Below are 27279 nucleotides of genomic sequence, written 5' to 3'. Positions count from 1 at the left end.
GAAAATGCTATGTTCACTGCTTGTTTTTTTATGTCACATATGTTAGCTACAATAGGCTATCAGCTGTCAAAAATGTGCCCTGCCCGGTTTTCTTTTCATTCTTGCCATTATCCAATCATCTTCTACAGTCCCATAAAAAGGCGGGCTTTGGGACAAATATGTCCAATCACAGCTTCGCATCTCCCCCCGTGCCAAAGCCACCTATCATCGCTAGTTTGATGTCCATTCAGGAAGAAGTGGGTATGACTAGCTCAGCTAGCTTAGATTGCTAAAAAATCCTTTTAGTGCAAAAATGGCGTCGGTCAACCCGTTCAACCTCAGTGATTCTGAGGAAGAGGCTGAACGGCGACCCAATGAAACGATTGGCACGCAGCGAAGTCCCCGTGACGGGGCACCCAGGCCGTCGCCAGGTAATCCTTTCTCTCCGCCTGCTGACGCCGAGCCCCCGACACTTCTGCTGTCTAGCAACCGCACGAGCCCCAGTGGTGAGGGCTCGGGCTCGATCGCGGCCACCTCCGCTATGGCAGGCACCGCCGAGACACGGATATCTGTAGACGGCATCGCTGCTCAGCTGATACGGGACCAATACATCCTCACGGCCCTGGAGTTTCACGCGGAACTATTGGAAGCGGGCAGGGAGATCCCGAGGCTGAGGGATTATTTCTCTAACCCTGGTAACTTCGAGCGTCAGAGCGGCACGCCGCCTGCCAAAGATCAGGTACTCGGACCCGGAGGACCAATGCGTAAGTAACGTTAACCGCTACCGGTGCTAGCCACGTAGCTGACGGCTAACTCGGTGTTTAATACTGCTGTGTATTGAGTTAGCCCACTGGCTAACTAACGCGATCATAAAACAAAAGAGCCAATAGATGGTGAGATGACGCGATCCACTTGCTGCACCTGCCGCACGGTGCTCGGGCCCGCAGTCAATAAGCGGGTTGCGAGGGTCAGCTGCGCTCGCTGACATTTCCGACTCACGTTATCACATCATTACAGAAATGCAGGATCGTATGTTGACCGAAAAGTCTGGACACATAAACAAACATGCAATGCAAATTGTAACCATTACAGCCCAAGCCACAACTAGTAAAGCCTGCTGTATGAGTAGTGTTTCCATGAACTTTATATCCGTTTATCAAATGTCATTTGAATATTTACGCAAAATGATTTGGAAATGTTGCCTGTCACAGTTTTAATAAACGGGGTCCTTTTGGTCATTGATTTGTATAGTTCCTCATCAATCCTGTTTCCTCCCAGTACCTATTTATAGTATATCCCAACTTTTGCTCCTTTTGGGATAAGTAAATAGGGGCTTGACTCAGATATATTTTCTCATTTACATGCAGTAGCAATGGACAAAAACTGGTGTGTCAGGGATTGTGTATCGTCCTGAGTGTGGGTCGAGGCCACTGTCCTGAGGTTGGCTTTAGCAGTTGGCAGACATATTCTCTCCAGCCCCTGCCTCACCCCACCCTGTCGAAATGAAATACTTGCACAGGCTTATGCGTTTTAGAGACCACAGAATCAAATCAAAGTGTTGAGCCGCAGTTGCAAAGGTCTAGTTGTTATTATACAAACCCTGTAAAGCGTGACACGGGACTTGACAGCACCGCTATTGTGAAACTCTCTGGTATGTCATGGAGAAAACTTTATTTCACTCATATTAGCTGGATGAGAGTGAAGGTTTATGCAAATACAAAATCAGAGATTGCTGATCTTAAATCAACCCTCTGCAGAAAGAAATCTGAAACAGCTGATGGAAGTTGTTGACAGACAAGGGGATGGAGTTTCCAGCATTATCTGGTAGCCATGGCCTCATGTGAACTAGAATAAGAATTTTCTCTTACTCTTACAATCTTTTTGTGTGGTTGATTTGTTTTTCATGTCCATCTTTGTTTTTATTTGTTTGTTTCCTGTCTTCGGTTGGATGCATTTCCTGTGTGTGTGTGTGTGTGTGTTGTCATTTTCCTTTGAAGGATGTAAGACAAGGTTTGTAGATGGGGGGCGGAGGGGACGGGGCGGGGGTGTATGGATCAAACGCCTTCTGATGTAGTTAGTCAGCCAGTTTCCAATAGGATTTAACACTCATCATAAACCCATTCAATGCCTTGCTTTTGACTTAACGCCCTGCAAAAGAAGGAACTCCTACCGTAGATGTATTGATTGTGTCAAAACAAATTTGGCCTGCCTAATGTCGTACCATTAGAGGGCGTTGAAAGGACGATTGTTTCGGGTATTTGGTAATGGTTTGCATTTTTCTGCTAATATCCACACACCCAGTGATATTGACAGCAAAGGTCAATTGCAAAAGCATGTGGCTGGACAACGGCTGTTTTTATAAGCCGCATCATATCGGCAGCTGCTTTAAGGCACATGACACAGCAAGGCATCTCTCGGCACCTTGCTAATTTGCAGCAATAATGCTCCCCCCCTCCCCCCGTCCTCATCACCAATAGTTTCGTCGTCGCAACAAGCATTTTAGCTTGCATGTCATTTACGTTGCAATGTTGACTGTATGCTGTCACATGTAAGAAGTTGGTGTTTGTCACATCAGACCAAGTTGGCAAACCAATTTGTTTTAAACTACACTAACCCATAATATATATAATCATAATCTTGAAATTGTGAGACAAACATCTGTGCTGGTTTCAGTACCTGTACATCCTTTAGCATTAATTCCCGTTGTCTATATTTTGAAATAAGCTTAGGGTGTTTTCCTTTTTGTTAAAGCAGTGCTTCTTAACTGGTCTGGCTCCGGGACCCACCATCACCCCTTTACGACAATCCGCGACCCAAATCGATCGGTCAATGGGGGGGGTGCTAGCGTTTTCGACAGGGGGTGGGGGGCATCCGCGTTCTAATTGGAAAGACGAGTTAACCTCACGTCTGAAAGGCAGAGCAACGACACAGACCCAAAGCCACACTCTGCCAATTCAGAAGCACAATCACTCTACAGTTACAGCACTGAGAGTGCAACAAACATTTAACACGTGACACACACACACACATGGAAGTCTCCATCTTGGCAGTGATGAAGCACTCTTATCTCGCGGCTTATCCGACAATGGTGTGGTCAACGGAGCTGAAGTGGCCCTGTTGATGCAGAGGTTCCGGCAGCCAGTGACCTGCACCCTCCTGCCGCTCAAAGCAACCGGGCACTCAATTATGGCCATGTTTAAGCCTATATATCATTTAAATGAGCCTCTAGTGGCCATTCCAGGAACTGCTGCTTTGGCGCTTGGAATCGTCACTTGTACACACGTACTCTCATGTCAAGCCCAACAATATCAGGGTCACTAATGCATGACAACAAACTGAGAAAGACCCGAGGGTCCTTTAAAATATTTGTATGTTCTTGTTTTATTTGGGCTAGAAAACATTGCTTGGCGTGACCTTCCACCGTATCAGAGGCATGGGAGAACAAATAGTTCAGTCTTGCACTTGCTTTGATATGGAGGGAAACTAACACCATAGGCTGAGGCACCAGGCCAGCCTGACGGAGTGAAATAGGAGCACGAGTATGCTTCTGTCTCCGCCTCATCTGCTGTTCGAGTGAGCAATACCTACTCTGGTGTAATGTTTGCTGGAGGAGTTGGGTTTTGAAATAGGTCTTCCCGTTAGGCAAAGGGCATCGCAAAGTGAACAATTTATGCATTTTAATGATGGATTGATGGATGCAGTGACTGAAGTATAACCATCCCGCATAGTTTTCAAAGGTCTCTGGTTTTAGCTGAATTTGAAATTAAATGAATGGTTTCCATCTGTTAGTGTGCTACTGGTTGATCATCATCAGTTAACTAGAGCAGAGCCTGGTGGCCCCTCAGTGGGGCTTCTGTGGTGCGCCCGTATAGATAAACATCTTCAGCCTCCCTGTTCCTGTCCCATCGGTGAGCTATGTCCGCTCTCCGAACTACTCGTCTCACTACGTGAAGTGTATGCTTGTCTCACCGCCGCCTCCGTCCTTGTGTCTCTGCTCAGATCGGGCCGGCAGCATCAGCACCTTGGACTCGCTAGACTTCGCCCGTTACTCAGATGACGGCAACCGCGAGTCGGACGAGCGAGTGGCAGGTAAGATGAACCGTGCCCACCGGAGCTCGAAGCAAGAGGCCCCGGCTCGGGGGGGGGGGGCGAAAGCATCAAAGCCTGTGTGATAGTGATGTCGGGATAATCCAAGCCATCACGCAATTATGTTGTAACCGTGGCAATGCTGCATAGGAGCTGCTTTAGTGGTGATGACAAAGTAATGAGCATAGGTTTGTCTCTTTAACCCACTGCACTTATTGTACGTCGCAATGCACTTATTGTACGTCGCTTTGGATAAAACCGTCAGCTAAATGACATGTAATGTAATGTAATGTAACCCATCTGAAGTATCTTTACACTGTTTACTAAAGGAAAGCCAACAGGTGAATGGGCCTTTTAATGCAGACGGCCATTGCTGTCATGCAAGCAGAAATGTATCCGCCTAATGTTTTTATCTTTCTATTTCATGAACGCCAACATGGAAACCTTGACTTTTAGCCTCTTCACATTATGCGTTTAAACTAACATTATCCATTTCCAGCTCTCTGTAGATTTCCACCAATGTGGTCTATTAGCGTTAGTCCGTTAGCTCGGAAAAGCCCCAATCCGTAACTGCACTTTGGAATTGTCATATTTTAGTATTTATGTTTTCTTTCTTTGAGATTAGATTGTTTTTTCCCCCCTCCGTACTGTACATCAATTCCAAGCATGAAAAGCGTGTTCTCCTGTTTTGTACATTTTCATTCACATGTCTATGAATGATAGAAGTCCCTAAATGTTTCATTAGAAAAAGGATAACATTTATTTAAGTCATAGGTTTATTAGGTTGCTTATGGTTTGGGGCGTTTAACAGTCTCTGAGAAAATACTGACACACGGTACATTGATGAGTTGCTAGGGCACATTTGTAACCAATATCTGTGCTGCATGGTTCTATGCTCCCACCTACACAATAATAAGAAATAGTTTTTTATTCTCCAAATTGGCACCGTCCTCCTTTTCTCCTCCCTTTTCACCCTCCCCCACTGCCCTCCCCTCAAAGTGTTCCTCTTGCCAAGAGGCCGCCCCCCAGCTGTCTGACTCTGGGTTTTTCTGCCTTTCTCCTGACGTTGATCAAACCCCAGTGACCAATACTGGACAAGTCACTCCATCCAGACTAGCTTTTTGCTTCTTTTTTTTCTTGAACTTCATTTTTTAATAATCCTCTGTTATTCAGTTCTTGGTTTTCCATTTGTTGCGCTTGCATCCTGTGCACTCTTGATCTGCTGAACAGGTTAGGTTACCTTATGAATGTGGGGAGAGTGGGTGAATTTGGTCATGAAAGTTCACTTAATGTGATGCTGGCCTTTCACTTTGAATATAGTATTCTTTATGGAAAGTGAAAATTTACAACAACCTTACAGAAAGTTATTGTTGATAAAGATTCATGAGCGTTCTTGCAGGCCTTTTGCACTGGTATGTTAAGTATGAAACCTACACATAAGGACAAAGAGGAGGTCAATAGGATCGCATCACAGGGCCGATTCTCAGTGCACAGCTAATGCAACGCAGTTTTCCTGCTGCATCGCTTCTTAATTTTTGTGTGTGTTTTTTATCTAATGTGTTTAAGAATGTTGTGTGTTATCTTTCTTTAGTGGGTGTTAGTTTAGCCTTTCAAATTGTCCAAATCAAAGTTTTGTCTTTGTATAAGACATCAGAAATAGCTTGCTCATTTTATTGTGAATTATTTTCTCTTTCTTTGGTCTTAAACCGTAACATACCATGATCTTAATTACATTTTGACTCTTGAGTTGTAAACCTTAGATTGGGTTGATCATACTATTACGGCCTACTTTTGGCTAAGAAGTAGCAACGTCTTAGTGGTGATTGAAATCAAATAGTTAATTACTCCCTGGAAAACACCCTCTGTCAGACAGCTCCGAGGTTACTGAGGCTAAGTTTAGGGAGCGTGAGCAGATTTGTTCTCTCTACGATTGTGGTCACTTTGGACTCCCGTTTCGGAATCCTACCGCTGCGTTGTGTCTCAAGGCATCACACACACTCAAACAAGTTTTCATCGAGCCGGCTTCACCATGATCCTCTGCTGCATGCGTTCCTTAGTGCCATGATTTGCATGAACCCCTTTTTGTTGTTTTGTTTGATGACTCTTACAATCTTTTTGTGTGGTTGATTTGTTTTTCATGTCCATCTTTGTTTTTATTTGTTTGTTTCCTGTCTTCGGTTGGATGCATTTCCTGTGTGTGTGTGTGTGTGTGTGTGTGTGTTGTCACTTCCTGTCCAGTGCTGGAGTTTGAGCTACGGAAGGCAAAGGAGACCATTCAGGCTCTGCGCGCCAACTTGACTCAGGCAGCAGGTGTGGCGGACTTTTAACTTCTTCTCCACCTAAACCTTCTTTTGTTACAGCTTTTACTTTTTTTTCTGAGGGAATTCCATTAGATGAGTAATGCTCAGCATCCTTTGAACACTCATCTAAAATATTCTCAATTTCTCAGAGAGCGAAGGTCCCTCTCAGGAGAGAAAAAACTTCAAGTCAAGTCCTGAAATTCAGGTGGGAAATCTTTGACTGTTGAGAATTAAGATTTGTGAATTCCTTTCCTTTTTAAATGTGCTCCTTTACACCCTGTGATGATATCACTGCTAGAATTTGTACGAGTCATTTCAGTTTCTCTGCCCTCTCTACCTCAGGAGCCCATACGCCCACTGGAGAAAAGAGCCTTGAACTTCCTTGTAAACGAGTATTTATTAAAAAATGAATGCAAGCTCTCGTCCATCACCTTCTCTGATGAAAATGATGATCAGGTAAACAGTTTCACATCTGTATCGAAAAACACTGTTAGGACACTGGTGGGGTCATGTGACCATGAATAACTTCATCAGCTGACCAGTTCTGCGCCTGTATGCATTCCTGCTTTGTAGGACCTGTCTGCCACAAATTGTTTAGTCGTTGTCTTAATGTACTTGCAGGACTTTGAGCTGTGGGATGATGTCGGCCTCAACACCCCGAAACCCCCTGACCTGTTAATGCTGTACAGAAACTGCGGTACCCCTCTCCCTTCTCCTCGGGACATGGTTAATGTGTCAGTAGGGGTGGAATTTACCGATCTTCCGGGAAACTGCACGGCCCAAGATCCCCCCAAAAAGCTTGACCTCTCGCATCAGGTTGGTGTCTATGTACATGTGTATGTTTGATTTGGGAAAGCACATTTCAACAACAAGGGAATTCAAAGTACTTCACACAAATAAAGGCAACTTTAAAAAGGCAAAACAACTTGCCTTTTTAAAGAAAAGGCAAGTTGGGGATATCCACAAATTGTACCATCCATCAATCAGTGTTGGATTTTTTGTCTGTTTTTCTTTTGGCTGATCAGGTGCCTTGTGTTTTCAAAATTGTTGCTATTCTGTGGCAGTGATGGACCTTCCATCATCCCTTGGCAAACAGTCCTTTTTTTGCTCCTTCCCTTACTGAGTATGTGCATTTACAGACTTTCTGAGGAATAGCAGCAGTGTCCCATGAAGGTCAATTTCTTTGAGTCATTACTTCACAAGTACGGGAGGCGGTCTGATTATGAATGATAATGATGAAAAACATAATTGCCCTTTCTGCATTCAAATTGCCGTGGAACTAAATGACACGTTATTATTATTAAATAAAGTCTAAGATATCATCAATTCATGAGGTGTCTTGACCTTTTAGAGAACACACGCTTCAGCTGGTGTAATACGTATCAATTTTTTGTCCCTCTGTAGCAGCAGAAAGAAGTCATCCAAGAGTTGGAATACCAGATAAGCCTCCTCAACAACGAGAAGCAGAGCCTAGCTGAGCAGATCAGGAAGCTGCAGAGGTGTGTGCATGTTTGTGCTAATATATAATAATTTATCAATGTAAAAACGACTACGCTACTGCATGGAGTTGTGCATGTGTCTTATATGTACTTGTCCTTGTATGTCAGTATGCTATTGTACGGACACAGTTTAATCTATTTATAACAGTCATATACCATAACAAGGGGAACTTTTTACCAATACCACCATGGGAAAAATGAAAGCATCCACCAGTCAATATATGTATTCTTCAGCACCTCAGTACACATTATTACCATAACTGAGATCCTGAGGGGTAGCAAAACCTCTGTGGAAATTTCCCCCAAAGCACTGCACTGAATTACAGAGGAAACTGTTCTGATGCATTAGTGAAATCTGTTTTCGTTGCATGCAGAATTTTCAGAAAGACTTTCTTTACCGCAGTCCAAAATTCTTGTGGCAACAGTCAAACTGCTACTTTTAGATGGAAGACTTATTGACTCTCTTCTTCACTGATGAGTTATCTGGAGTTTTCTTTTCCACAGTGAGATTCAGACACTGAAAAAGACTTTGTCCTCTCCACTTCCGGCCATTCTGGACATGGGCTCCCAGAAAACATCAAGCTCCGACTCCTCCTCATCCATCACCACCACCACCAACACCACAACTCCCTCCACCAACCCCCTCTCTGTGGTAGGTGATCGGGTTGAATACGTCATGCACAGATTCATACTTATGCGACGTTTGACCCATTCATTCTAACTTAATCTTGTGTTACCCTCAGTCTTCTACAGATAACAACCAGTATCTGGACATCCGGGGGGTTTCAGAGCCTGAAACTAAGCCAGACCCCTCCACTACTGTTACACACCCACAGTCCCTTAATACGCTGAAGAGTCGGCCTCCTGTCCAGTTTGCTCAGCCTAACAGGTGAGTCCTGGAAAACTCTGTATGATACTGATATACTAGACACAGTGAAAAAACATGCTATTTTGATGTCAGTAATGAGGTGTTTCTCGATGTTGCTTGTTACATTGTACAAACAATTAATTAGATCCTCTATATCCAAGCTTACAGATTTTTCAGATGGTACTTGAAAGACTAATTGAGACATGATATGTCAGAATATCACAGAAAATGAAATGCTGTGTACTCAGTATCACTGTAGTGACTAAATGTCACCACTAGATGGGAGTCGTTATCTGCCTTTGCAGCTAGAATGGACAATTACATCAACACTTACTGGTAATTTGCTACCCTGTTTGGTTGAAAAATATGTAAACTAATTTTTGCAGAGCACAAAACAGCTCTGGTGGGAATTGAATGGAATTTGGCCACATACAAACATTTCTTACCACTATCCCACCCATGCTGTATTATATTTAGTGCACCCTCATGTAATGAATCATTGAGTACTGTGTTTCCTGTCTAAAAAAACATTTGGTTAGTCAACATAGGTCACAGTGCTCACAAGTCAACAGCCAAGATACCTTTTATCGTTACAGCTCTCTCTAATTAGAAGAACAACAAGTGTTGTATCTCAAGGGGTTAGTTCTAATAAACTAATGTCTTGTAGACGGACTCCAGCTATCTATGGGTTCATTTTTTTCTTTCATACCACTAAAATACACGGCAACAACATGGGAGAGTGGCTATCTGGCAGTACGGCCCGGCTCTCAATCATTCCGAGGTCAGGCCAAACTCCATAGCTCTAGGAGTAACGATTGAGTGGTGCAGCAGACCGGAGAGACTGTTATTTGCTCACTGTGTTTTTCCTTTTGTCTTGTGGTGGTGTCACAGAAAGCTATCCCCAGCCTTCCAGCAAGCCCTACTGTCCTTCTGCAGAATGTGCTCCGACAGCCGCCTGGGAGCGGAGGTCAGCACATTTTAATGTAGACGAGTACTTTTGTGGTCACTGCGCATACAGAACATGACGGCCCTCTCATTTCCAGGTGTCTCGTATAGCAGACAGCGAGGAGAGTGTGTTGTTGATGCTGGGCCGCTGCCTCCCTCACATCGTCCCTAATGTGCTGCTGGCTAAACGAGAGGTAAAGCCCACTACTACTGCCGCTGTGCAACTACTCCTCCTCCTCCATCATTATTGTCATCATTGCAGGACTCCTGCACAATCCAATAGATACACACACACAGCAGCAGTGCAAAGTGAGGTGAAATTTGCTGGTAAAAATTCCCATCCAAACAAAATCTTCTTAGACGGCCAGTAAACCCATTTTCTCTGCTAGTGAGTCACCCTATTTTCCAACCCCTTTTGTGAGAAAAATGTAGTTTTGTTTGCTTTGAAAGAACACCACCCTGTCCTTGGTTTGTGCCACAAGGAATTCCCAAAATCTAACTAACAGCCAATATAGTGTGGAACACTACATTGGATCTTTAGAGGCTTCCAGTGTTTTCGTGGCAGTGGTCTCCAAAGTGTGACTGCTGGTTTCTGTACAACACTGAAGCATCAAATCTCATGTGCTAATGCTGCACTTAGCATCTTTCCCCTTGTCAAGCCAATATCCGATTGTCTCCTTTGCCAACAAGCAGTGTGAATAAAGCGCTCATTCAGACATTTGCAGTGTCAATTGCAGACCATCCTGCAAATACCCGGCTGCTTGTGTCTATCCATTGATTGGGAATTTCATATTCTTTTTATGATGTTTACGCCGGTGTCGTCATCATTTCTGCTCTCCTCTATTTGTCCCCCACTCCTGTATGCTGTCCTTTTGCCTTCACTGGTTTCATTTTCCCTCTTCTCTTTTCGTCTCACTCATTCTCTCACTCTCATGCATGCCTCTCTTCTAGAGAATGGTTGCACATCTTTGCCAGGTGAGTCTTTCACGCACTCATCTGCATGGTTCTCCAACGACCTGTAGACCCAAAGACGCGTCATCTATGCCCTCCAGGTTGGCTACACCTGCTGCCCCCCTACAGTCAAACTTGCCATAACTATTCCATTTTTATTTATAAGCACTGTAGCGCTGACATTGTATTAAAGAGCCTGTCTTAAGGCTGCTTTGAATTTTCTTATCAGGAAGTTTGAAGATTCTTTTGTACCCCAAATATTAACTGATATGCAAAGATGGCTAAAGGGATGCAGTTTTAACCTAACCGTAGGTGGGTCATTTAATGTGTGTCTCTTAACCCCAGTGTGCATTTATTATTCCTTTTTTTAACCATCTTATTTCGAAATGCTTACGGTTAAATTAAACCAAAGTAAAGTGTTTTTTTTTTTTCGTCCATGACCTGAGGCGTGCAGGGCTTCCAGGTAACTAAAGGCAAAACTGCCAACCAACATATTTGCTCATATTTTCATTTCTTATGACGAGAGAAGGAAAGGAAATAAAGGGATTGGGCATTTACAAGTGAGCACTCCCTCCAAGATCAACACCTGCACAGGTGTTTTGTCCAAACAGAACTGCTTGCAAGCTCTTTGTGTGTTTCCACGTGTACACAAATACTACATGCTTCTATTTTGCACACATTGAGTTGAAACCCGATAAGACACAAAATGGGGTGTTTTTGAAAAGAGGTAAGTCTGGTCGGAGTGGTTCCCAGTCGGGCTGCTTTGCATATAGCGGTGGTTATGTTGCTTTATTCAAACTGTAACAGTTAAGGAGAACTTAATCTCTCAATTTAAACAAACTGAGGGAATGGATGACAAAGATTAAAGCACAACGCATTTAAGGTCCAAGTCTGAGTGCTGTGGACTTTGTTCTATGTCCGTTAGATCGGCCGACCATGACATTGGGTACACACACACACACACACACACAGCTGCTCACACTTCCATCTTGCAACTTGAGGCTTTCTTACCACCACTAGCTGGAGAGGAGGCACACCTTTATTTGTACGAATGTGACACCCACTTGAGAACAAAAGGTGTTTGTCTTGAAGCGGTGGAATGATGCTTTAAAACTGTGCCTGCCACCTGGCTGCAATATCAGACTCGGTTAATCATTCAACTTTTTTAAAATGTATTTTGTATTTACTGTGTTAAATTGTAGCATCTTGCTTGTATCTTCCTTTTTCTAATCTGGTTGAACCTATTACTACTATACTATTTTCTTTATCCAATGTAATACACCGTAAAGGATCTCAGTAAAGGTCATGTGGAATCACTAAGAACAGTGAATGTATTGACTTTTTCCAGATCGACTTTAATGTTTAACGAACTACTGAAGACAAAGAGCATTGAAAGTTTATTACGGTTGTTACAAGAATTATTTAGGAGTCAAGTTATTAATTATTTACATGTTGCTGTATATTTACACAAACTACAGTTTGTCTAATAAAACAGTAGAAAATCAGAATGAATTAAAACATATTTTTATTTATATACATATATATATTATAAACCAATGTGAAGCATACATATAAAAAAATGGCTGTTTTTCTCCTGGCTTTTTTTGTGCCTTTTTTATATCAAGAACTTATACGTGTACATTAATAAATCATGTATTAGACATTGTAATAGTGCATATGTGTGGACAAGGGGTGGATAGTTGTATGTGTAAATCTCCCGTGGTTTTATGTTCTATTGAATGTTATATGATTATTTGAATGCGGTGCAGTTTCAAAACAGAACTGCTTGCAAGCTCTTTGTGTGTTTCCACGTCTACACAAATACTACGCGCTTCTGTTTTGCACACATTGAATTGAAACCAGATAAGATACAAAATGGGGTGTTTTTGAAAAGGGGAACAGAAATCACGGTTCAAAAAGATCTGATACGATTCTTGTGGAAAAAGGGCAACATTCGGATGCGGCACACAGTGGTCCTTTCACTGGAATGTGCAGTTGCTCTGCTGTTTAGAGTGAAGCGTCCAGCCTCAGGGTCCTGGCGTCGTGGTGTCCGCTCCACCTGCCCACCGTGTTTATCCAGGACCTGAATCTGAAAGAGGCTTCACATCCGCTGCACACAAGTTCACACAGAAAGAGAACCGGATCAGTGTGAATTTCTGGCCTTTCAGATGTGTGCTTAGCCTATTTTTCTGTTTCATCAGGCCAGTGCTGTATAGTCTTCACCAATGTCTCGTGTGGTACACTGAGAGGCCGAGTAGTATGGAATGTAACGTTAAATGATCCTGAATGCAGTTCATTTGCTTGTTTTTGACGCTTGAACTGATCACTCAAATTGGACTTGTCATGTGGCCGCTTAAAATGACCCTCCGATGCTAAAAATGTTATATTTTTACTTTTTAAAAGAGAGCCAACATGGCGTGGCCTTCCAAGGGTTTGGTCCACTATTCAGCGAGTGACTCATCACAGCCAGTGTCTCCGTTAGTTTTTCTCGCTCATCCAACACTCGGCAGGAAACCATGATTTCTTCTTGGGGGAGAAAAAGTTTTCGAAAAACTATATTTTTAACTGTGTATACACGCTTTAATTTGGGTGTGTGTGTGGCTGAAATGCAGGGCTGACCACAATTTAACCATAGAGGCCCTGTATCAAGGGAAGCTGAGTTCTCCGCTCTGGCAGGAAAGTCCATAAACTCTATCTGAACTCTGGCATAGAAACGTGTTGTATGAGAAAGTCGAGCAGTATGTACAGACCTGTTCACTGCTGTTCTGTTTCCAGGCAACCATTCCTGGCAGTTACTGCACGCACAAACATTTGTTGAAAAAAAAAAAAAAAAAAAATTAAAGGTCTAAATGTGTGTCTGTCTTAATGCAGCTGTGTCTGTGTTGTGCATGCACTATTTTTAAGTTTCTACACTATATGGCTGTGTGTGTGTGTGACTCAAACCAAACCAAATGAGTCATGGTATAACACCAACCAGGTATTTAAGGTAAGCATGTTTTCCACTGGTGTTGAAAGACTCGTGTTGGTTTCACGTTTTTCTCCCTCTGACTTTCCCATGTTCTCTCCTCTTTTTTGATCAACACTTTCTCCCCCTTTTCACCACCTCGTCCCCCCAGAACCTGCTTGGCTACAGACAATCTTTTCCCCTTGTGTGTTTTTTATAACCGCGCTCTCTATTTACAGTCATTTAAACGGATGCCACTTCTCTCTTCAGGAGTTGATCCCACTCATCCTGTGTACCGCCTGCCTTCACCCAGAGCCTAAAGAGAGGGACCAGCTCCTCCACATCCTCTTCAACCTAATCAAGAGACCCGATGACGAGCAGAGGTGTGTGTGTGTGTGCGTGCCTTTTGTTCGTAGACAGAGCGATGTGCTTATCGGTCCGTTGATGCCATCGTTTTGTCCCAGGACAGCGGCACACTATGTGACTTTCTCCCAATGTTGTTTCCAAAAGACAGATGATCTTGACGGGGTGTGTCGCGTTCGCGAGGCACGTGGGTCCCACGCGTGTCGAGGCCGAGCTACTTCCTCAGTGTTGGGAACAGGTACAGGAAACTCTGCAGCTGGTCTCTGTTGTCGAGAAGACTAAATAGGAAGCAGTACTGGCTAAAGCTCCGAATTGACATTCTTCTTTTATTTATTTTAGCAGAACAGAAATAAATCATTGGTATTGATCATGTGTAATTGTGTTTATCAGAAAACAACTCTCTGTTGTGGCATATTCGGATGCAGAAAGTTGCTACCTCCATGCTGTCCCTGACTTATGTGTCATAGCAGCGCTGTTTTCATTGCCACTTGTCACCTCGTGCAACACATTTATGTCAACCAAAGCTCCCAGAAGTTTGGAGGCTAAGAATTTGCCAAGAGAGACCAATAGCGGTTTCCACAGGGTCAGCATGTTTATGATACGTTTCCATTCTACCGTGGCTGCCCTCCAGTCTACTACTTTCCTCTTTTCAACTTCTGTTCCTGCATTTCTTGAAAACGTTTTCCTGTTTAAATATTTCTCTCTTCTTCTGCAGATTAACCACAAATATCCGGAGAGGAGATTGTTAGTGGCAGAGTCCTGTGGAGCCTTAGCACCATACCTGCCTGTAAGAACATATTGTGCACACAGAATTGGTTTAATTTGAGTGGAATAAGGGAATACAATCTGAAGGAATCATATCTCGGTCTTTGCAGAAAGAGATCCGTAGCTCCTTGGTGTTGTCCATGTTGCAGCAGATGCTCGCTGAGGATAAGGCTGACATGGTCAGAGAGGCTGTGATCAAGAGTCTGGGTATCATCATGGGTTACATAGATGATTCTGACAAGTACTCCCAGGTAGGTGTGTTGTGTGAGGAAAGTGTGCAAGAACGTAATACAACATGTTTCACTTAGCTTTTTCTCATAAAACAGTGTTTTAACCTTAATGTGAAAAAACAACAACAGTAAAATATTGAAAAACAACCTTGGGGGGGTAAATGCTTATGCACATCATCGTGTGTGTCTTCCAGGGTTTTGAGCTGATGCTGCTGTCACTCGGGGACCCATCAGAGAGGGTGGTCGGTGCTGTCCACCAGGTCTTCATTCCTGCCTTTGCTGCCTGGACAACAGAGCTGGGCACCCTGCAGTCCTCCCTCATCCCTTCACTGTTGGCCCGTATAGAGAAACTACTTATGGTAATTGCCTGTACGCATGTAACTTCATAGATGGGCTTAAATCCTCCTCTTTAGTTGGTTGAGCTGAAGACGTACATATGATGATTTTAGAGCAACATGCTGCTAAAATGTACCAGAAGGTTCCCGTTTATGTAGATAAACAGTGAACGGAATAATCCAATGCTCCATATGTGTGCTTTTTGAATTTGTGTATCGTATCCTATGGAGAACCAGTGGACCCACCATACGGCAGCGTGATTGTTCTCATTACGGCATATAAAACAACATCTACAAAAACAGTTGTGTTGATGCATCTGTATAGACCTCATAATTCCCAAGCAACAGATCTCTGCACCACACAAACAAAAAATGGCACTTCAGCGTCTCTTCTATTCCTTCTGTAGCAAGGAGAACATGGTCTGGATGAACACAAGCTACACATGTTCCTGTCGGGCCTGCAGTCTCTCATCCCTCCGCTGTTTGCTGTGGTGCTGCAGAACGCACCCTTCACCAGCAAGGCCAAACTCAACGGAGAGATACCTACAATAGAGGGTAGGAAAACCACACACACACACACACACACACACAGGTCAGATGTAGAAGTAGTTACTCTTAAAGCAGTTAGTTTATATTTTGTCTCTGTGCCTCCGGTCTGGTAGTGACCCGGTTCCCGAGGCCAGCGTCTCCCCTCCAGGACGTGGCGACCATCATCGGCAGCAGAGAGATGCTGAGTGCTCTGCTGCTACTCTACGACTACCAGCTGGAGCATGAAGGAACCACTGGCTGGGATAGCCTGCTCTGGGTGGTCAACCAACTGTGAGAAATACACACACACACACACACACACACACACACACACACACAGCGCTTGTACGTGGTATCCCCAAAACATACGAAAACCGTTTTTCTTTTGTCTGCTGTCTCCAGCCTTCCGCAGCTCATAGAGATTGTTGGTCGCATCAATGTGACGTCATCGACCTGCGTACATGAGTTCTCTCGCTTCTTCTGGAGACTCTGTCGCACCTTCGGCAAGATTTTCACCAACACTAAGGTAAAACTATGTGACTCTTCAAAATAAAAACAATTCTCCTGCACACAATAGTGCTTCCACAACAAAAAAAATCCTTGATGTATTGACTATGAGCCTCTGTGAATTGATTTTTCTGAACTCCATTTGATGTAATGAGAACTGTACAACTATTAAATAATACATTGAAGCAAATGTCAATTATTTTTACGAATATAGTGATGACATTTTGTTTCCCCATTACCTCTTTAGGTTAAACCACAGTTCCAAGAGATCCTGCGATTATCTGAAGAGAATGTCGGTGAGTGCGAATTAAACCTGCACAAACACACGCTGTTTATTTCTTGTAAGATTTTCTCAGCTCACCCAAGAGAATGTTGGTAGGTGGAGTTGAAGCGCAGACACTGTTGGTGTACACAAGCTATTTGGAGTCAGCTATGGGTGTTCCCCTCTTTCTTTCTTTTTTTGCTTCTTTTCTTTAGCTTTGGTATTGTGGCCATTTAGGAAATGTATTTTGTGCGTGGTCACAGTCTGGGTTTAGGTCATTGTGACCTTACATTGCAAATGTCCTTTTCAATAGTTTTTTTGGGGGAAAACCAAAAGAATATAACGCATGGTTACGCATTTTTTCATTAACAGTCATGTAACTGAATGCCTCGCACAGTGCAGTAGACTGTACCTCACCTCGGCATGTCATATTTAAATGGTGACATAGGTTTATTTTTTAAGTCCACTGATTAACTGTTTGACAACTATTTCAGTCTAGTTTTATTCTTCTCGTTAGATACTTCAACCGGGAATGATATTCTTACCAAAGCTACAGTGCCCATCTATGCCACTGGAGTGCTGACTTGTTATAATCAGGTAAGCAAATAGCAGAGCACATGGGAATGGTGGCTAACTGTAGAGAGTCATGCAGTACCTTGTGGTGCTCTGCACTGACTCGCAAGAGAAATCTTGCAAGCAACAAGTCAAGGTTTTTCTTATAGTTAGTTGACATGTGGAGGAATTTTGGCCATTATTCTTTTGTGTATGTTATATCATAGAAATTGAACCACGGTACATTTTGGGTAATTGTTTTTTAACATAATGGAAAATCCACCCAGGTTTTTGTTTTGAGTTTAAGTTAAAATGATGCTGTACTACAATATACATTCTCCATTTTGATTTCCATTTCAACACGTCAACAAAACATAATCAGAAAAGCCTTTTCAACTTATGTTGAAAGGATGAAAAATATTTGCTGTTACTGATCTGTAGATATTTGCACACGTGTAAATATTAAAATGTTAATATTTTTGTTGCCGACGTGATGTCACTGATGAACATTTTATAATTGATGTGAAGGACGAGGATCGCAAGTTGTTGGTGGGTTTCCTGGAGGATGTTATGACAACGCTGTCTCTGTCCCATGCGCCTCTCGACAGCCTGAAGGCCGCCTTTGTAGAGCTGGGGTGAGAAGGAAAAGACTGGTTTATTTTTAAGATCCCCTTTATGATATAATATTACCACACAACTGTGTATGAAATCACAAGCATGATGCTGACCCTCATACAAGCAGGTTCATGCTAGTGGCTGTTAACTGGGTCAGCAAACTTATATACAACAATATATATATATATATATATATATATGTTGAAATTGGTTAAAATTGCATCCTGCTAGAGTACTGTAAGTGCTTGTGAACGTGAACTGATATATATATATATAACGGAGAAAGAAACCTTCCAAACGTTCCTTACTTGCACCACACTTTTATAGTCCAGGTAATTAATTCACAGCACAGCAGCAGATTCACTGCTTTGCATCGGTGTCCTTTTTGCTTGCATTTCATTAAAAAAAATAGTTCTTGAAAAAAATAGACCTTGACCTTGTCCAGTGGACTTGGTTGTTTGGAATATGTGTAAAAAAAGAAAACTTTGATACTCAGTTGTTGGTTAACAGCTGCCACGATACTCCCTGGTATTCATCTTCCTCTCTTTCAGTGCCAACCCAGTGTACCATGAGTTGCTGCTCACTGTTCTGTGGTATGGGGTAGTCCATACCTCTGCACTGGTCCGGTGTACTGCAGCACGGATGTTTGAGGTAGAAGAAACACACATAATCGCAGTTGTTTAAGTTTGCTATAGTTATCCTACGTTCTACCTAAAAGTATAAATAATACATAAAATACATTTATTTTTTATTTTTAGAGTTCAGATTATATTGTTGCTTATATGTAACTGTTCTATTCAGGCTTCTATTAAAATAATCCATTCTAGTTTACATCATACAAGCTGTATTATTAAGCTATAATTGTCATAAACATGTGTTGCCATTCCACACTATATATACTATATTTCTGTTTAACTATTTTTTGTACATGTGCTAGCTCTGCTTGCTATTGCTGCTGTTTAACATGCATTTAATATCTAGCTACTCTTTCTTACGAGTGCTAAAGAAGCTTATAAGCGCCCTGGTTCGAACTGAATACTCAGACCCTCGTGGAGTTAGACGACCGGTCACTGTGCACTGGTCTCATAACGGGCTACAAAAACATCTGCTGCATATCAGAGAAAGGCTGAAGTCAGCATCCTGAAGGTGGCCAGAGTCTACGCTCTGTTCCTTCTCAATATTGTTGGAAATAATAATACAACCAGAACATATTTTTTATTCTTCAGTATTCCTGGTATTTATATAGAAATATAATACTATGTTTTAAGGAAAACGACTTTTCCCTGTTTTTGCCGTGGCCGGGTTCTGAATGCAGAATTAGTGGCCTAATCAGCATCAGTCCTTTGAGACCCGTGCACACGTCAAATATTGGAACGAGGATCTCAGTATAGCAGTAAATCGAGGCCTTTCTTGATCTAAACTTGGGGGAGGAGGAGTGGTAGGCTGTAATCATGTCACCCCCCCCTCCTTGTTTTGTGAGGCCCTTTCCCAACCCACCCCTTCATATTCCATAGTGAATAGCTCTCCACCATTGCCAAAACTGTGGGTACATATCTACCACAGACCCCAGATCAGATTTGTTTACTTTCAACTGTTTTAACAATTTGAACTGAATTGAATAATAAACTGACCTGGAGTCTGTGTGGAAGAGCTCACAGCTTTTTGCTCGCCATACTGTAAAGTTATTTGTGTAGTTTAGTAATGTTGGCTTCGTCATTCCTTCTGCATACATGCGTGTGTGTGTGTGTGCGCGTACGTGTGTGTTTGTGTGCGTGTGTGTACACACACTTGCTTGATATATGCAGTGCCGTTCCGTGCCTTGCTGCTCAGTTCTTGTCATTGTATATCACTTTCTTCCTATCTTTTTGTGTTTCTTTTTTCCTTTCCCTTTTCTGTTTTGCTTCCTTTTTTTATTTTTTTCCTCTCTTATCTATTGGCGGTGTTGCTCGCTCTTGTCCCAATGCCCCGCCCACCTCTGTGACATCACGGCTGGTTCTGTCCGACCCGATCAGCTGCTGGTGAAGGGGGTGAATGAGACGCTGGTAGCTCAGAGAGTGGTGCCGGCTCTCATCACACTGTCCTCCGACCCTGAAATGTAAGTGTAACAACAACAACAACAACAGTAAACCGCGCCGCGTCTCTCCCCCCTTCTCTTTGCCACCTGAGAACTATTTCACTGAATCAAGTCTGTATCCACCAGGAGCAAATCCAGCACATAAACAATTTCTCGGAACACTTTTTAAAAATTTTATTTGAAATAAATCCTCCTTTTTGAATGGCGTAGTGTTCCGCTGGTGTCTGGAGTTTCTCCCGGTTCGGTTGAGGCTGGTCCATGTGGTGGTTCATCGGATCGACCGCTGTTTGCACTAACCACGTGCATGTGCGCATCATCAACATCTGCAACACTAACCCACGCCAGCTCTCGTCACGTCATCGGTCTGCAACACTAACCAGTCCAGATGTGTGAATGCACATTGTCTGCATGCGCTAATAGCACAACACCAGCATGCTCATTTTTAACCCCCCCAAACACACACACAGACCTCTTCCTCCCCACCCTACTCCGTTTAAGCAGGGCCCCTCCTCCTGACTGATCTGTCAGCCACTGGTTGGTTCTCTTTGCCCCGTCTTTTGCAGTTTTATCCTATCACTCCATTTCCCTCTTTCTTTCTCGCTCTCTATCTATCCTCAATATCATCCCTTCCATCTTTACATCTTACCTTCACATCTCTCCTCCCACCCTCTATCTTCCCCTCCTTCTTCCTGTGTCTGTCTCCTCCCACCCTTGCCTCTCCCTCTCTCTCATCATGCCGTGTGGTGCGTTTGCAGTTGGTTCTCCGAGGCATGAGCGAAGCATTAGTAGATCGTCGTGCGGCTCCGGCCCTTATAACTCTGTGCAGTGGGCCTGAATTGTGAGTCAATCGATTACACGACGAAACCTTTCTGTGAACTTTGTCATTTCGTGGGCTGCATCCTTACAGTGTGAAGCAGTGTCCTGTGAGAAATTTCTGTTGAGTGGGCACTAAAAAACAAAAAAACAACCCTTGTGACCATGGGATGACATTAGCCTTCAGGACATCTGAAGTACACAGTGGTGGATTCAATAACTGCCACAGACACTCAGTAGAAAAGGATGTTTGCCTCAAGTAAATTGGCCTGTATCCCATCTGCAGTGATCCACAATTATCAGCTAAACATTTTGGGTATGACGGGTACTTAAAGCTCCCCTGGGTTCAATCTTGTATCACACGTGTCCTTTTCATTGCTGTACAAACATGGCATGCCTTGACAGTTATTTAAAGATCAACTCTCCTACAAGCAAAATAAGAAAATTTGGGGCTTTGTGTGCATCCGGCTTACATGCTTGTGACTAGTCAAGATGATGCAATTACTGGTAACACTGTTGGAATGCAGCCCATCTCATCATTCTCTGTATTGAAATTCACATGCTCGTGGGTGCACATGTGACCCAACTTGTAGATTCAACATATGTTTATTTTTAACATCTAAGTAAGTCTATAAGTCTAAGACGGCTACAGTCTTTTTGTATTTCCATCTCCTGCTTACAGTAGTATGATTATCTAACATCACCCTAACGGCACACTATTAATCTTGCTTATCACAGTCCATTAATATCATTGAATACAGATATTATTCTTATGCATTATTATGTGTTTTATAGGGACCAAATAGTATTATAAATGCTTAGCAACTTTCATGTTACTGAGAATTTCAATAGTAGGAAGGTTTTTTTAAAGAAAACTATAGATCAATAGTGTCCGATGATCATTGTTGAAATTGCAGAGTCAAATATGAACTTACTAGATCAACAAAGCTTTTAACTGTTAAACTGGCAGTCCTCTTCGTGAGCAACCGCCTCAGTCATCACCGTGGTTACTAAGTATCTGCTTGTGGTCATTAGTATGTCATTAGTATGTCATTAGTATGTCATCCCGATTGTTGGTTAAAACTAGAACATCTGGTAATCAAAGTTGTCCCACTTCATTGGGGTTTAAGAACCAATGCCTTCTGGGCACTAGAAGGGCCGTTGCAGTAACACATGTGCAGACAAACATAATCTTATTATATTAGTAGCATTTTTTGGAAAATCAAAAAATAGCCACAGGGAATGTTGCCTCAATTCAAATGACCGTAGGCCATTTCAGTCTTGGTTAATGTGGTCAAAACCCAATGTTCTGATCATTGAAGTATTTTTTTTTTAATGAATGGGCAAACTATTTGCGCACACTATTTTCTGCTAAAAAAGAACATATAAAAATGGGAGAATACCCAAAATAGTGACGCTGTTGAATATGAATGGTCAACAATTGTCTTGCTCTCCTGCTGCTTTTAGCTCAGTGAGGATATCTACTATACCTGCCTTTGGTACCATCATGGAGACCGTCACGCAAAAAGAGGTAGAAAACATGTAGCAATTTACTTTTTCATATAAATACTGAGTATGAATTTTAATAGTATATATTGCACAATTCATTATAAAACATGTTTCTGTGTACGTAGCTGCTGGAGCGTGTAAAAATGCAGCTGGCTTCATTCCTGGAAGACCCACAGTATCAAGATCAGCACTCTCTGCACATGGAGATCATCAGGACATTTGGAAGAGTTGGACCTAATGCCGAGCCACGCTTCAGAGATGAGTGTATGTAAAGGATGCGTACAGATAGAATTAGTGCTCAACGTATTACTATTGCCCTAACTTCACGTCTGTTAATTCCTCCTCCAGTCGTGTTGCCACATCTTCACAAGCTGGCGCTGGCTAACAACGGCCAGGCAGTGGAGAGCAAGAGGATCGACATTGCCACCCAGCTGTTCGAGGCCTACAGCGCCCTCTCCTGCTGCTGTATCCTTCCATAGGTCACACTAGATACATCACATGCTCCGCTGGTCAGCTTGGATTTACTGTCATTAATGGTCCTGATAACAGCTACACTTGGAAAAGTTACCTGGCCGTTATGTTTCTAACGTTTTCCAAAAGGTCAGTTCACTCTACTCGATGTATTTTCAAAAGGATTTACTCCCAGGTCTGTGTCACGGTTGGCTCGGGTTCAGGGTTCGCTATCGTGAGTCAGTGGGAAGACCGTTAGAAAAATGGTTAAATGGGCTCCTGGATGTGCCGGCTCGAGTGTGTGGTGAGTGTCAGCGTGGCCCCTGCGTCTGAGTGTGTGGTTCTGTGTGTGTGTGTGTGTGTGTGTGTGTGTGTGTTGGCAGAGTCTGCCAGTCGTTTGGCAGAAGGAGAAAGGGAAAATAAGCTGCCTCCATTTTGGGGCTAGAGTAATTACAGGGTTGGTTAAGGAACGGATGAGAGCAGGAGAACGAGCGTGAGATGAGGGAAGGGCTCAGCATCCAATTGTTAGTAACGGTTCCCAGGATAGGAAACTCATTTAATTTACCTCTCTTCTGATTGATTCCTCTCTTGATATTTCTCTTTTCACATTCCCTTTTACACCCCCCCCCCTCTCTCTACTATTCTGTCAGCCACACCCTAGACACACACACACACACACACACACACACACACACACACACACACACAGTACAGCTGGCCTGAGGTCCATTCCTGTGGATCTTTGTCAGGCTGTTATTGTGCTCTGCAGAAATGTCCGGGAGGCACTGGCCTAACCTCAGAGGCTTTACCTCCCACTGCACTTCTTTCAATTTGTAATCAGTGTGACAGCTCTAACATTGTACATTCCCATCCTTAAAATATCTATTTGTATGAAAAGCTAGCAATGACAGGTGGCATACCACGTCCAATCCTGGACTAAGTAGTGGTGTGGTATGGCGATACATATATTTGTACATTCAAAGGAAAACATTTTATAGAAGTGCTTTCATTGACTGACATTTTGGATAATCTAAACTATACAACGGTGCATCTGGTAATGCCTGAAAGGCACTATTCAAACTGTATTTGTAACTTTTTTTAAACCCTGGCTTTTACATGCTTATGTCAAGTTGGCTTTGCGCTCCTTTTTTATTTTTTTCTTTCGCAGGTTTCGCAATTCTCAAGCACATTTCTGCAACCTGCAAGGGAGCCCACATGGTCAAAAGTTAGCGATATTATATCTGCTGTATCAACATGCATGCACGTGCTTTGGATCATTCCTTAACTTCCTGTTCAGTCATTTCTGAGGAGGTGATGGTCAACCACTTCCTGCCTGGCCTCAGGTGTCTCCGCGCCGATATGGAGCAGCTCTCTCCTGAGCACGAGGTCAGGAGGCGCTCCTGGGGGGGGTTGTTCAGACACAATGCATGTATTTGGTACTTGTCCGTATTCTCACCCACTGATGGACTGGAGAGTCTCCCGTCTTTCTATGGGTTTTTCTCTGGGTGAAGTCTGGCTCAGACACACTCATGCACACACGGCTGACATTCTTATTTGTGTATCAGAATCTCAAGCGTACCATTTCATGTGAGCATTTTCCCAAGGTGACTAATGAGCAGCTGATTTCTTTTCCTGCGTACACATCCGCTCTGTCTGTCAGGTCTGCTCAGCCGACTCAGAGACAGGAATAATTTTCCAAAGTGGAACTTCCAAGCATCAAAACATACAAATACATAATAGGTTTTTATTCAGTGATGTTGGAACAGGCGATACGTTACTCCAGTAACCACTCCAGTTATTAAAAGCATGCTGTTTGTATTGTAAGAACGGCATTGCAAAACTATAGCTATTAAAACTAAAACTGAATGATTAAATTCAAAGGGAACATTTCATCTTTTTTCTGTTGTTTCCTCTGCAGGTTATTCTGAGTTCCATGATCAAGGAGTGTGAAATCAAGGTGGAAAACAGAGGAATGGCTGATGCACAAGGGTGAGAACATACAAACGGTCCTGTTTACATTATCACTGCTTCTTTAATGATTATCTCTTCTATTTTTTTTGCCCAAGAGGCAGTGACCACAAAAAGACATGGCTTTGGTGATTACAAATCATTTGTAGTACGAAGAAGGAGTCCTACTGTGCGGGGCGGGGTCATGTAACAGTGTTGGGATTAGGACTGTATTACCGGTTTATTCCCCTGGGGAGAGGTTGTTGAACCACACTCATTATGTGGGTATCTTCACAGAGAAATGCAAGGTTAAAGCTAAGAGAGCTGGGAAACACGCCAAACTGTTGGTGTCTTTTTAAGTTGTGTCCCCCCCATCTTGTCAACATGTGTTCAGGGCTTTTTTTTTAAGAATAGCAGTATGCATATATGGATGATATAAATCTGTATATGTCTGCTTGAGCCCTTTTGAGGTTAAGACTTTTTTTCCTCTGTCATTTTGCTCTGTCATTTTGGTATCACAAGTCTTTATTTGACTTCTAATTACCAAAATGGATTATTTGTATTCTTAGAGTTTTGAACTTGTAGAATGTCCCTCTCCCCATTGCATTTACTCCCTCACTGAATCCTCTGGAATCCCTGATAGCTTTAGTGAGCATTCTGTCAAAAGTACTTCCTGAAGTGCACAGTGGACTAAAACCTTCCTACATTCCACGTGCTCATGCACATTTATCCTGAAAGGTACAACAGTTTGCAGGGACGGTGAGGGTCACATGATATGAGCTATTTTAATAGGTTGTGTGTCTGTTCTCATCTAGAAGTTGTGAGAGGTTGTTCACCATCCAACGGACTCCCTTAATGAATTTACGTTAGTTTGCTGTTGGTGTTCAGGAGTGATGTTTGCCAAGCTGCCGCATTGCTCAACAGAAGGGCAGAGTGTTGTAACCGCTCAATTGTTTCAGTCTGAATCTCAGATAACTTAAAAGAGGAACTTATGAAGCCGTTAAGACTGTAAAAATTAGGTGGGGCTGTATTGGCAAACAGCCTTTCCAGTTCATAGTGAAGGTTGTTTAGTCCACATTGCAACGGCCTCGGGGTTGGCTCTATCTTTTCCAAGCTTATGACAGGATATGCTATTAAAGCAGCGTTAACCTCGCTGTGTTCATCACGGCCAAATTCAAGCCGTGCGCCCTTTGTTTTCCTCCCTCAGGTCCATGTCCATTGCCTCCAGCCTGGTGGGTGAAGATGCCAAGACCAAGTTCCTAAGCAAGATGGGTCAGCTGACCACCTCTGGTGCCATGCTGGCAAACGTCTTCCAGAGAAAGAAGTGATCAATCACCGATTGACGACTGCAACTAACTGACAATCCCCTGCTACTTTTGGAGAGCATTTCATTCTACTGGAAAAAGCATTGGTTCAGCTTAAAGTAGAACAATACTATGTGTAATGTTCCTTCGGTTTCAAGAGATGAAGGTTTGATGAAAGGTGTGTTAAAATCTCCATTGCAGCAGGACTCCATGCTCTTTTAATGGCAAAAGCAATGGGTTTTTGTTTTTTGCAGTGACGGCCGAGGTTTTTGCCTCCTAATGATGACAAAAGCATTGTCAGGCACAAAGGATTTGCTTTTATGAATCACAAAATTGTCATTTTGGAAAGAGGGGAGGCGGATGGAGATACTAAACCGTGTTGAGATGCACGCAACGTGATAACAAGGGACTTGTTTCTCTTAAGCGTTTCTGGACTTAAAGGTTTCCCAGAATCTAATTTGATTTCAGTGCAGTACTTCTTGTATCAGAGCTTCACTCGTTATTAGGAAATAAAACTGAGCCTGCTGGATTTCATTTAGAATTTCAAACCCCATGTGGGAGAAAAGACACGCATTAAAATGCATTTATTATAGAATATTTGTACTGAAAGACAACAAAACGGCTCTGTTAAGAAGGCCTTGTGCAGTGTTCTGTTTCGTTCTCAGACTTATTGCATACTTGAAGCTATGGAAAGAAAATGTCTTGCCTTTATTTCTTTAAAGTCTGTCACTGGTTTTTGTTTTGACAGGCTGTATTTTATAACTTATTTATGTCTTATAAAAACTATTCCAACTTCCAAAGAAATTTGCACTTCACTTTCCTATTTTCTATTTCGTTTTTTTGGTATCGTTTATACAGTTAAAATTCTGGGTAAACCTTCTCATTGAATGAGAAAGTGTGTCCAAACTTTTGACTCTTACTGTATCTATATACATATATATGTGTGTATGAGTCATATATATATATATATATATTATAATTTGTTTTAATTCAGAGTCACATTCATCACTACTGTTAACTGATTTATTTTTTGTTTATCCGTTTGGCAACGTGAAGTCTTAAGAGAACACTGGTCATGATCATACCTTCTCTCCTTTGCATCTCGTCTCTTTTTTGCAGTGTCTCAGATAATTGTACTTTTTCTTTTTTTAAGGGGGTATTTGGTTCAATTTGTGTTCTTTTTTTCATTATGCTCAATGAAAAATGATAAATAACTATTATACACTGAACTGGAGGGGGTGGTACTCATTATGTATATTTGAAATTGGTGTCATGGTGTAATAAAAGGTGGCGATCAGTTGTGTACTTAAATATACCTCTGGTGGCTTCACTAAATGTCAGCATACTTTTACACTTCTTTGTGCCCCCCGCGGTTTGATTTTTGCCTCATGGCTCCAAGTGTCAACAGGTGTTGGAGGCTGTAAAACAAAATCATTTCACAGACAAACGCACT

The 27279-nt window shown here is 42.6% G+C and overlaps 1 protein-coding gene across 7 annotated transcripts; it reads left to right on the top strand.

The window, feature by feature from the left end:
* Positions 1-168: 168 nt before the first annotated feature.
* On the top strand, positions 169-27166 carry relch (RAB11 binding and LisH domain, coiled-coil and HEAT repeat containing). Of its 7 annotated transcripts, none has more exons than XM_037455537.2 (31): positions 169-743; positions 3979-4068; positions 6304-6375; positions 6515-6570; positions 6708-6821; positions 6987-7181; positions 7770-7864; positions 8369-8516; positions 8608-8753; positions 9624-9699; positions 9776-9871; positions 10629-10652; positions 13843-13955; positions 14083-14173; positions 14651-14722; positions 14811-14951; positions 15125-15289; positions 15673-15820; positions 15928-16084; positions 16196-16319; positions 16548-16596; positions 17080-17159; positions 17643-17749; positions 18281-18380; positions 20559-20641; positions 22084-22147; positions 22251-22389; positions 22474-22590; positions 23873-23961; positions 24494-24564; positions 25730-27166. In XM_037455537.2, the coding sequence occupies exons 1-31, from the start codon at positions 293-295 to the stop codon at positions 25848-25850; spliced, it is 3594 nt and encodes a 1197-aa protein (XP_037311434.2). In that variant the 5' UTR covers positions 169-292; the 3' UTR covers positions 25851-27166. The 7 variants fall into 7 exon arrangements, 6 of the variants coding, with proteins under 6 accessions (XP_037311434.2, XP_037311433.2, XP_037311437.2 ...); XM_037455536.2 differs by lacking the exon at positions 20559-20641 and adding an exon at positions 19742-19824; XM_037455540.2 differs by lacking the exons at positions 6304-6375; positions 20559-20641 and adding an exon at positions 19742-19824.
* The last annotated feature ends 113 nt before the right edge of the window (positions 27167-27279 follow it).

Source organism: Pungitius pungitius, chromosome 19 (assembly GCF_949316345.1).
Source record: "Pungitius pungitius chromosome 19, fPunPun2.1, whole genome shotgun sequence".
NCBI lineage: Eukaryota > Metazoa > Chordata > Actinopteri > Perciformes > Gasterosteidae > Pungitius > Pungitius pungitius.
Note: the sequence above shows the minus strand (reverse complement) of the source record. Positions and strands in the feature narration are given on the sequence as shown.

Bases quoted from the DNA above. Each gene is read 5' to 3' on its own strand.
- relch (XM_037455537.2), top strand. From the start codon at position 293: ATGGCGTCGGTCAACCCGTTCAACCTCAGTGATTCTGAGGAAGAGGCT. The intron at 17,750-18,280 runs GTGAGAAGGAAA...CCTCTCTTTCAG, and splicing joins GCCGCCTTTGTAGAGCTGGG to TGCCAACCCAGTGTACCATG. The intron at 23,962-24,493 runs GTCAGGAGGCGC...TTTCCTCTGCAG, and splicing joins AGCTCTCTCCTGAGCACGAG to GTTATTCTGAGTTCCATGAT.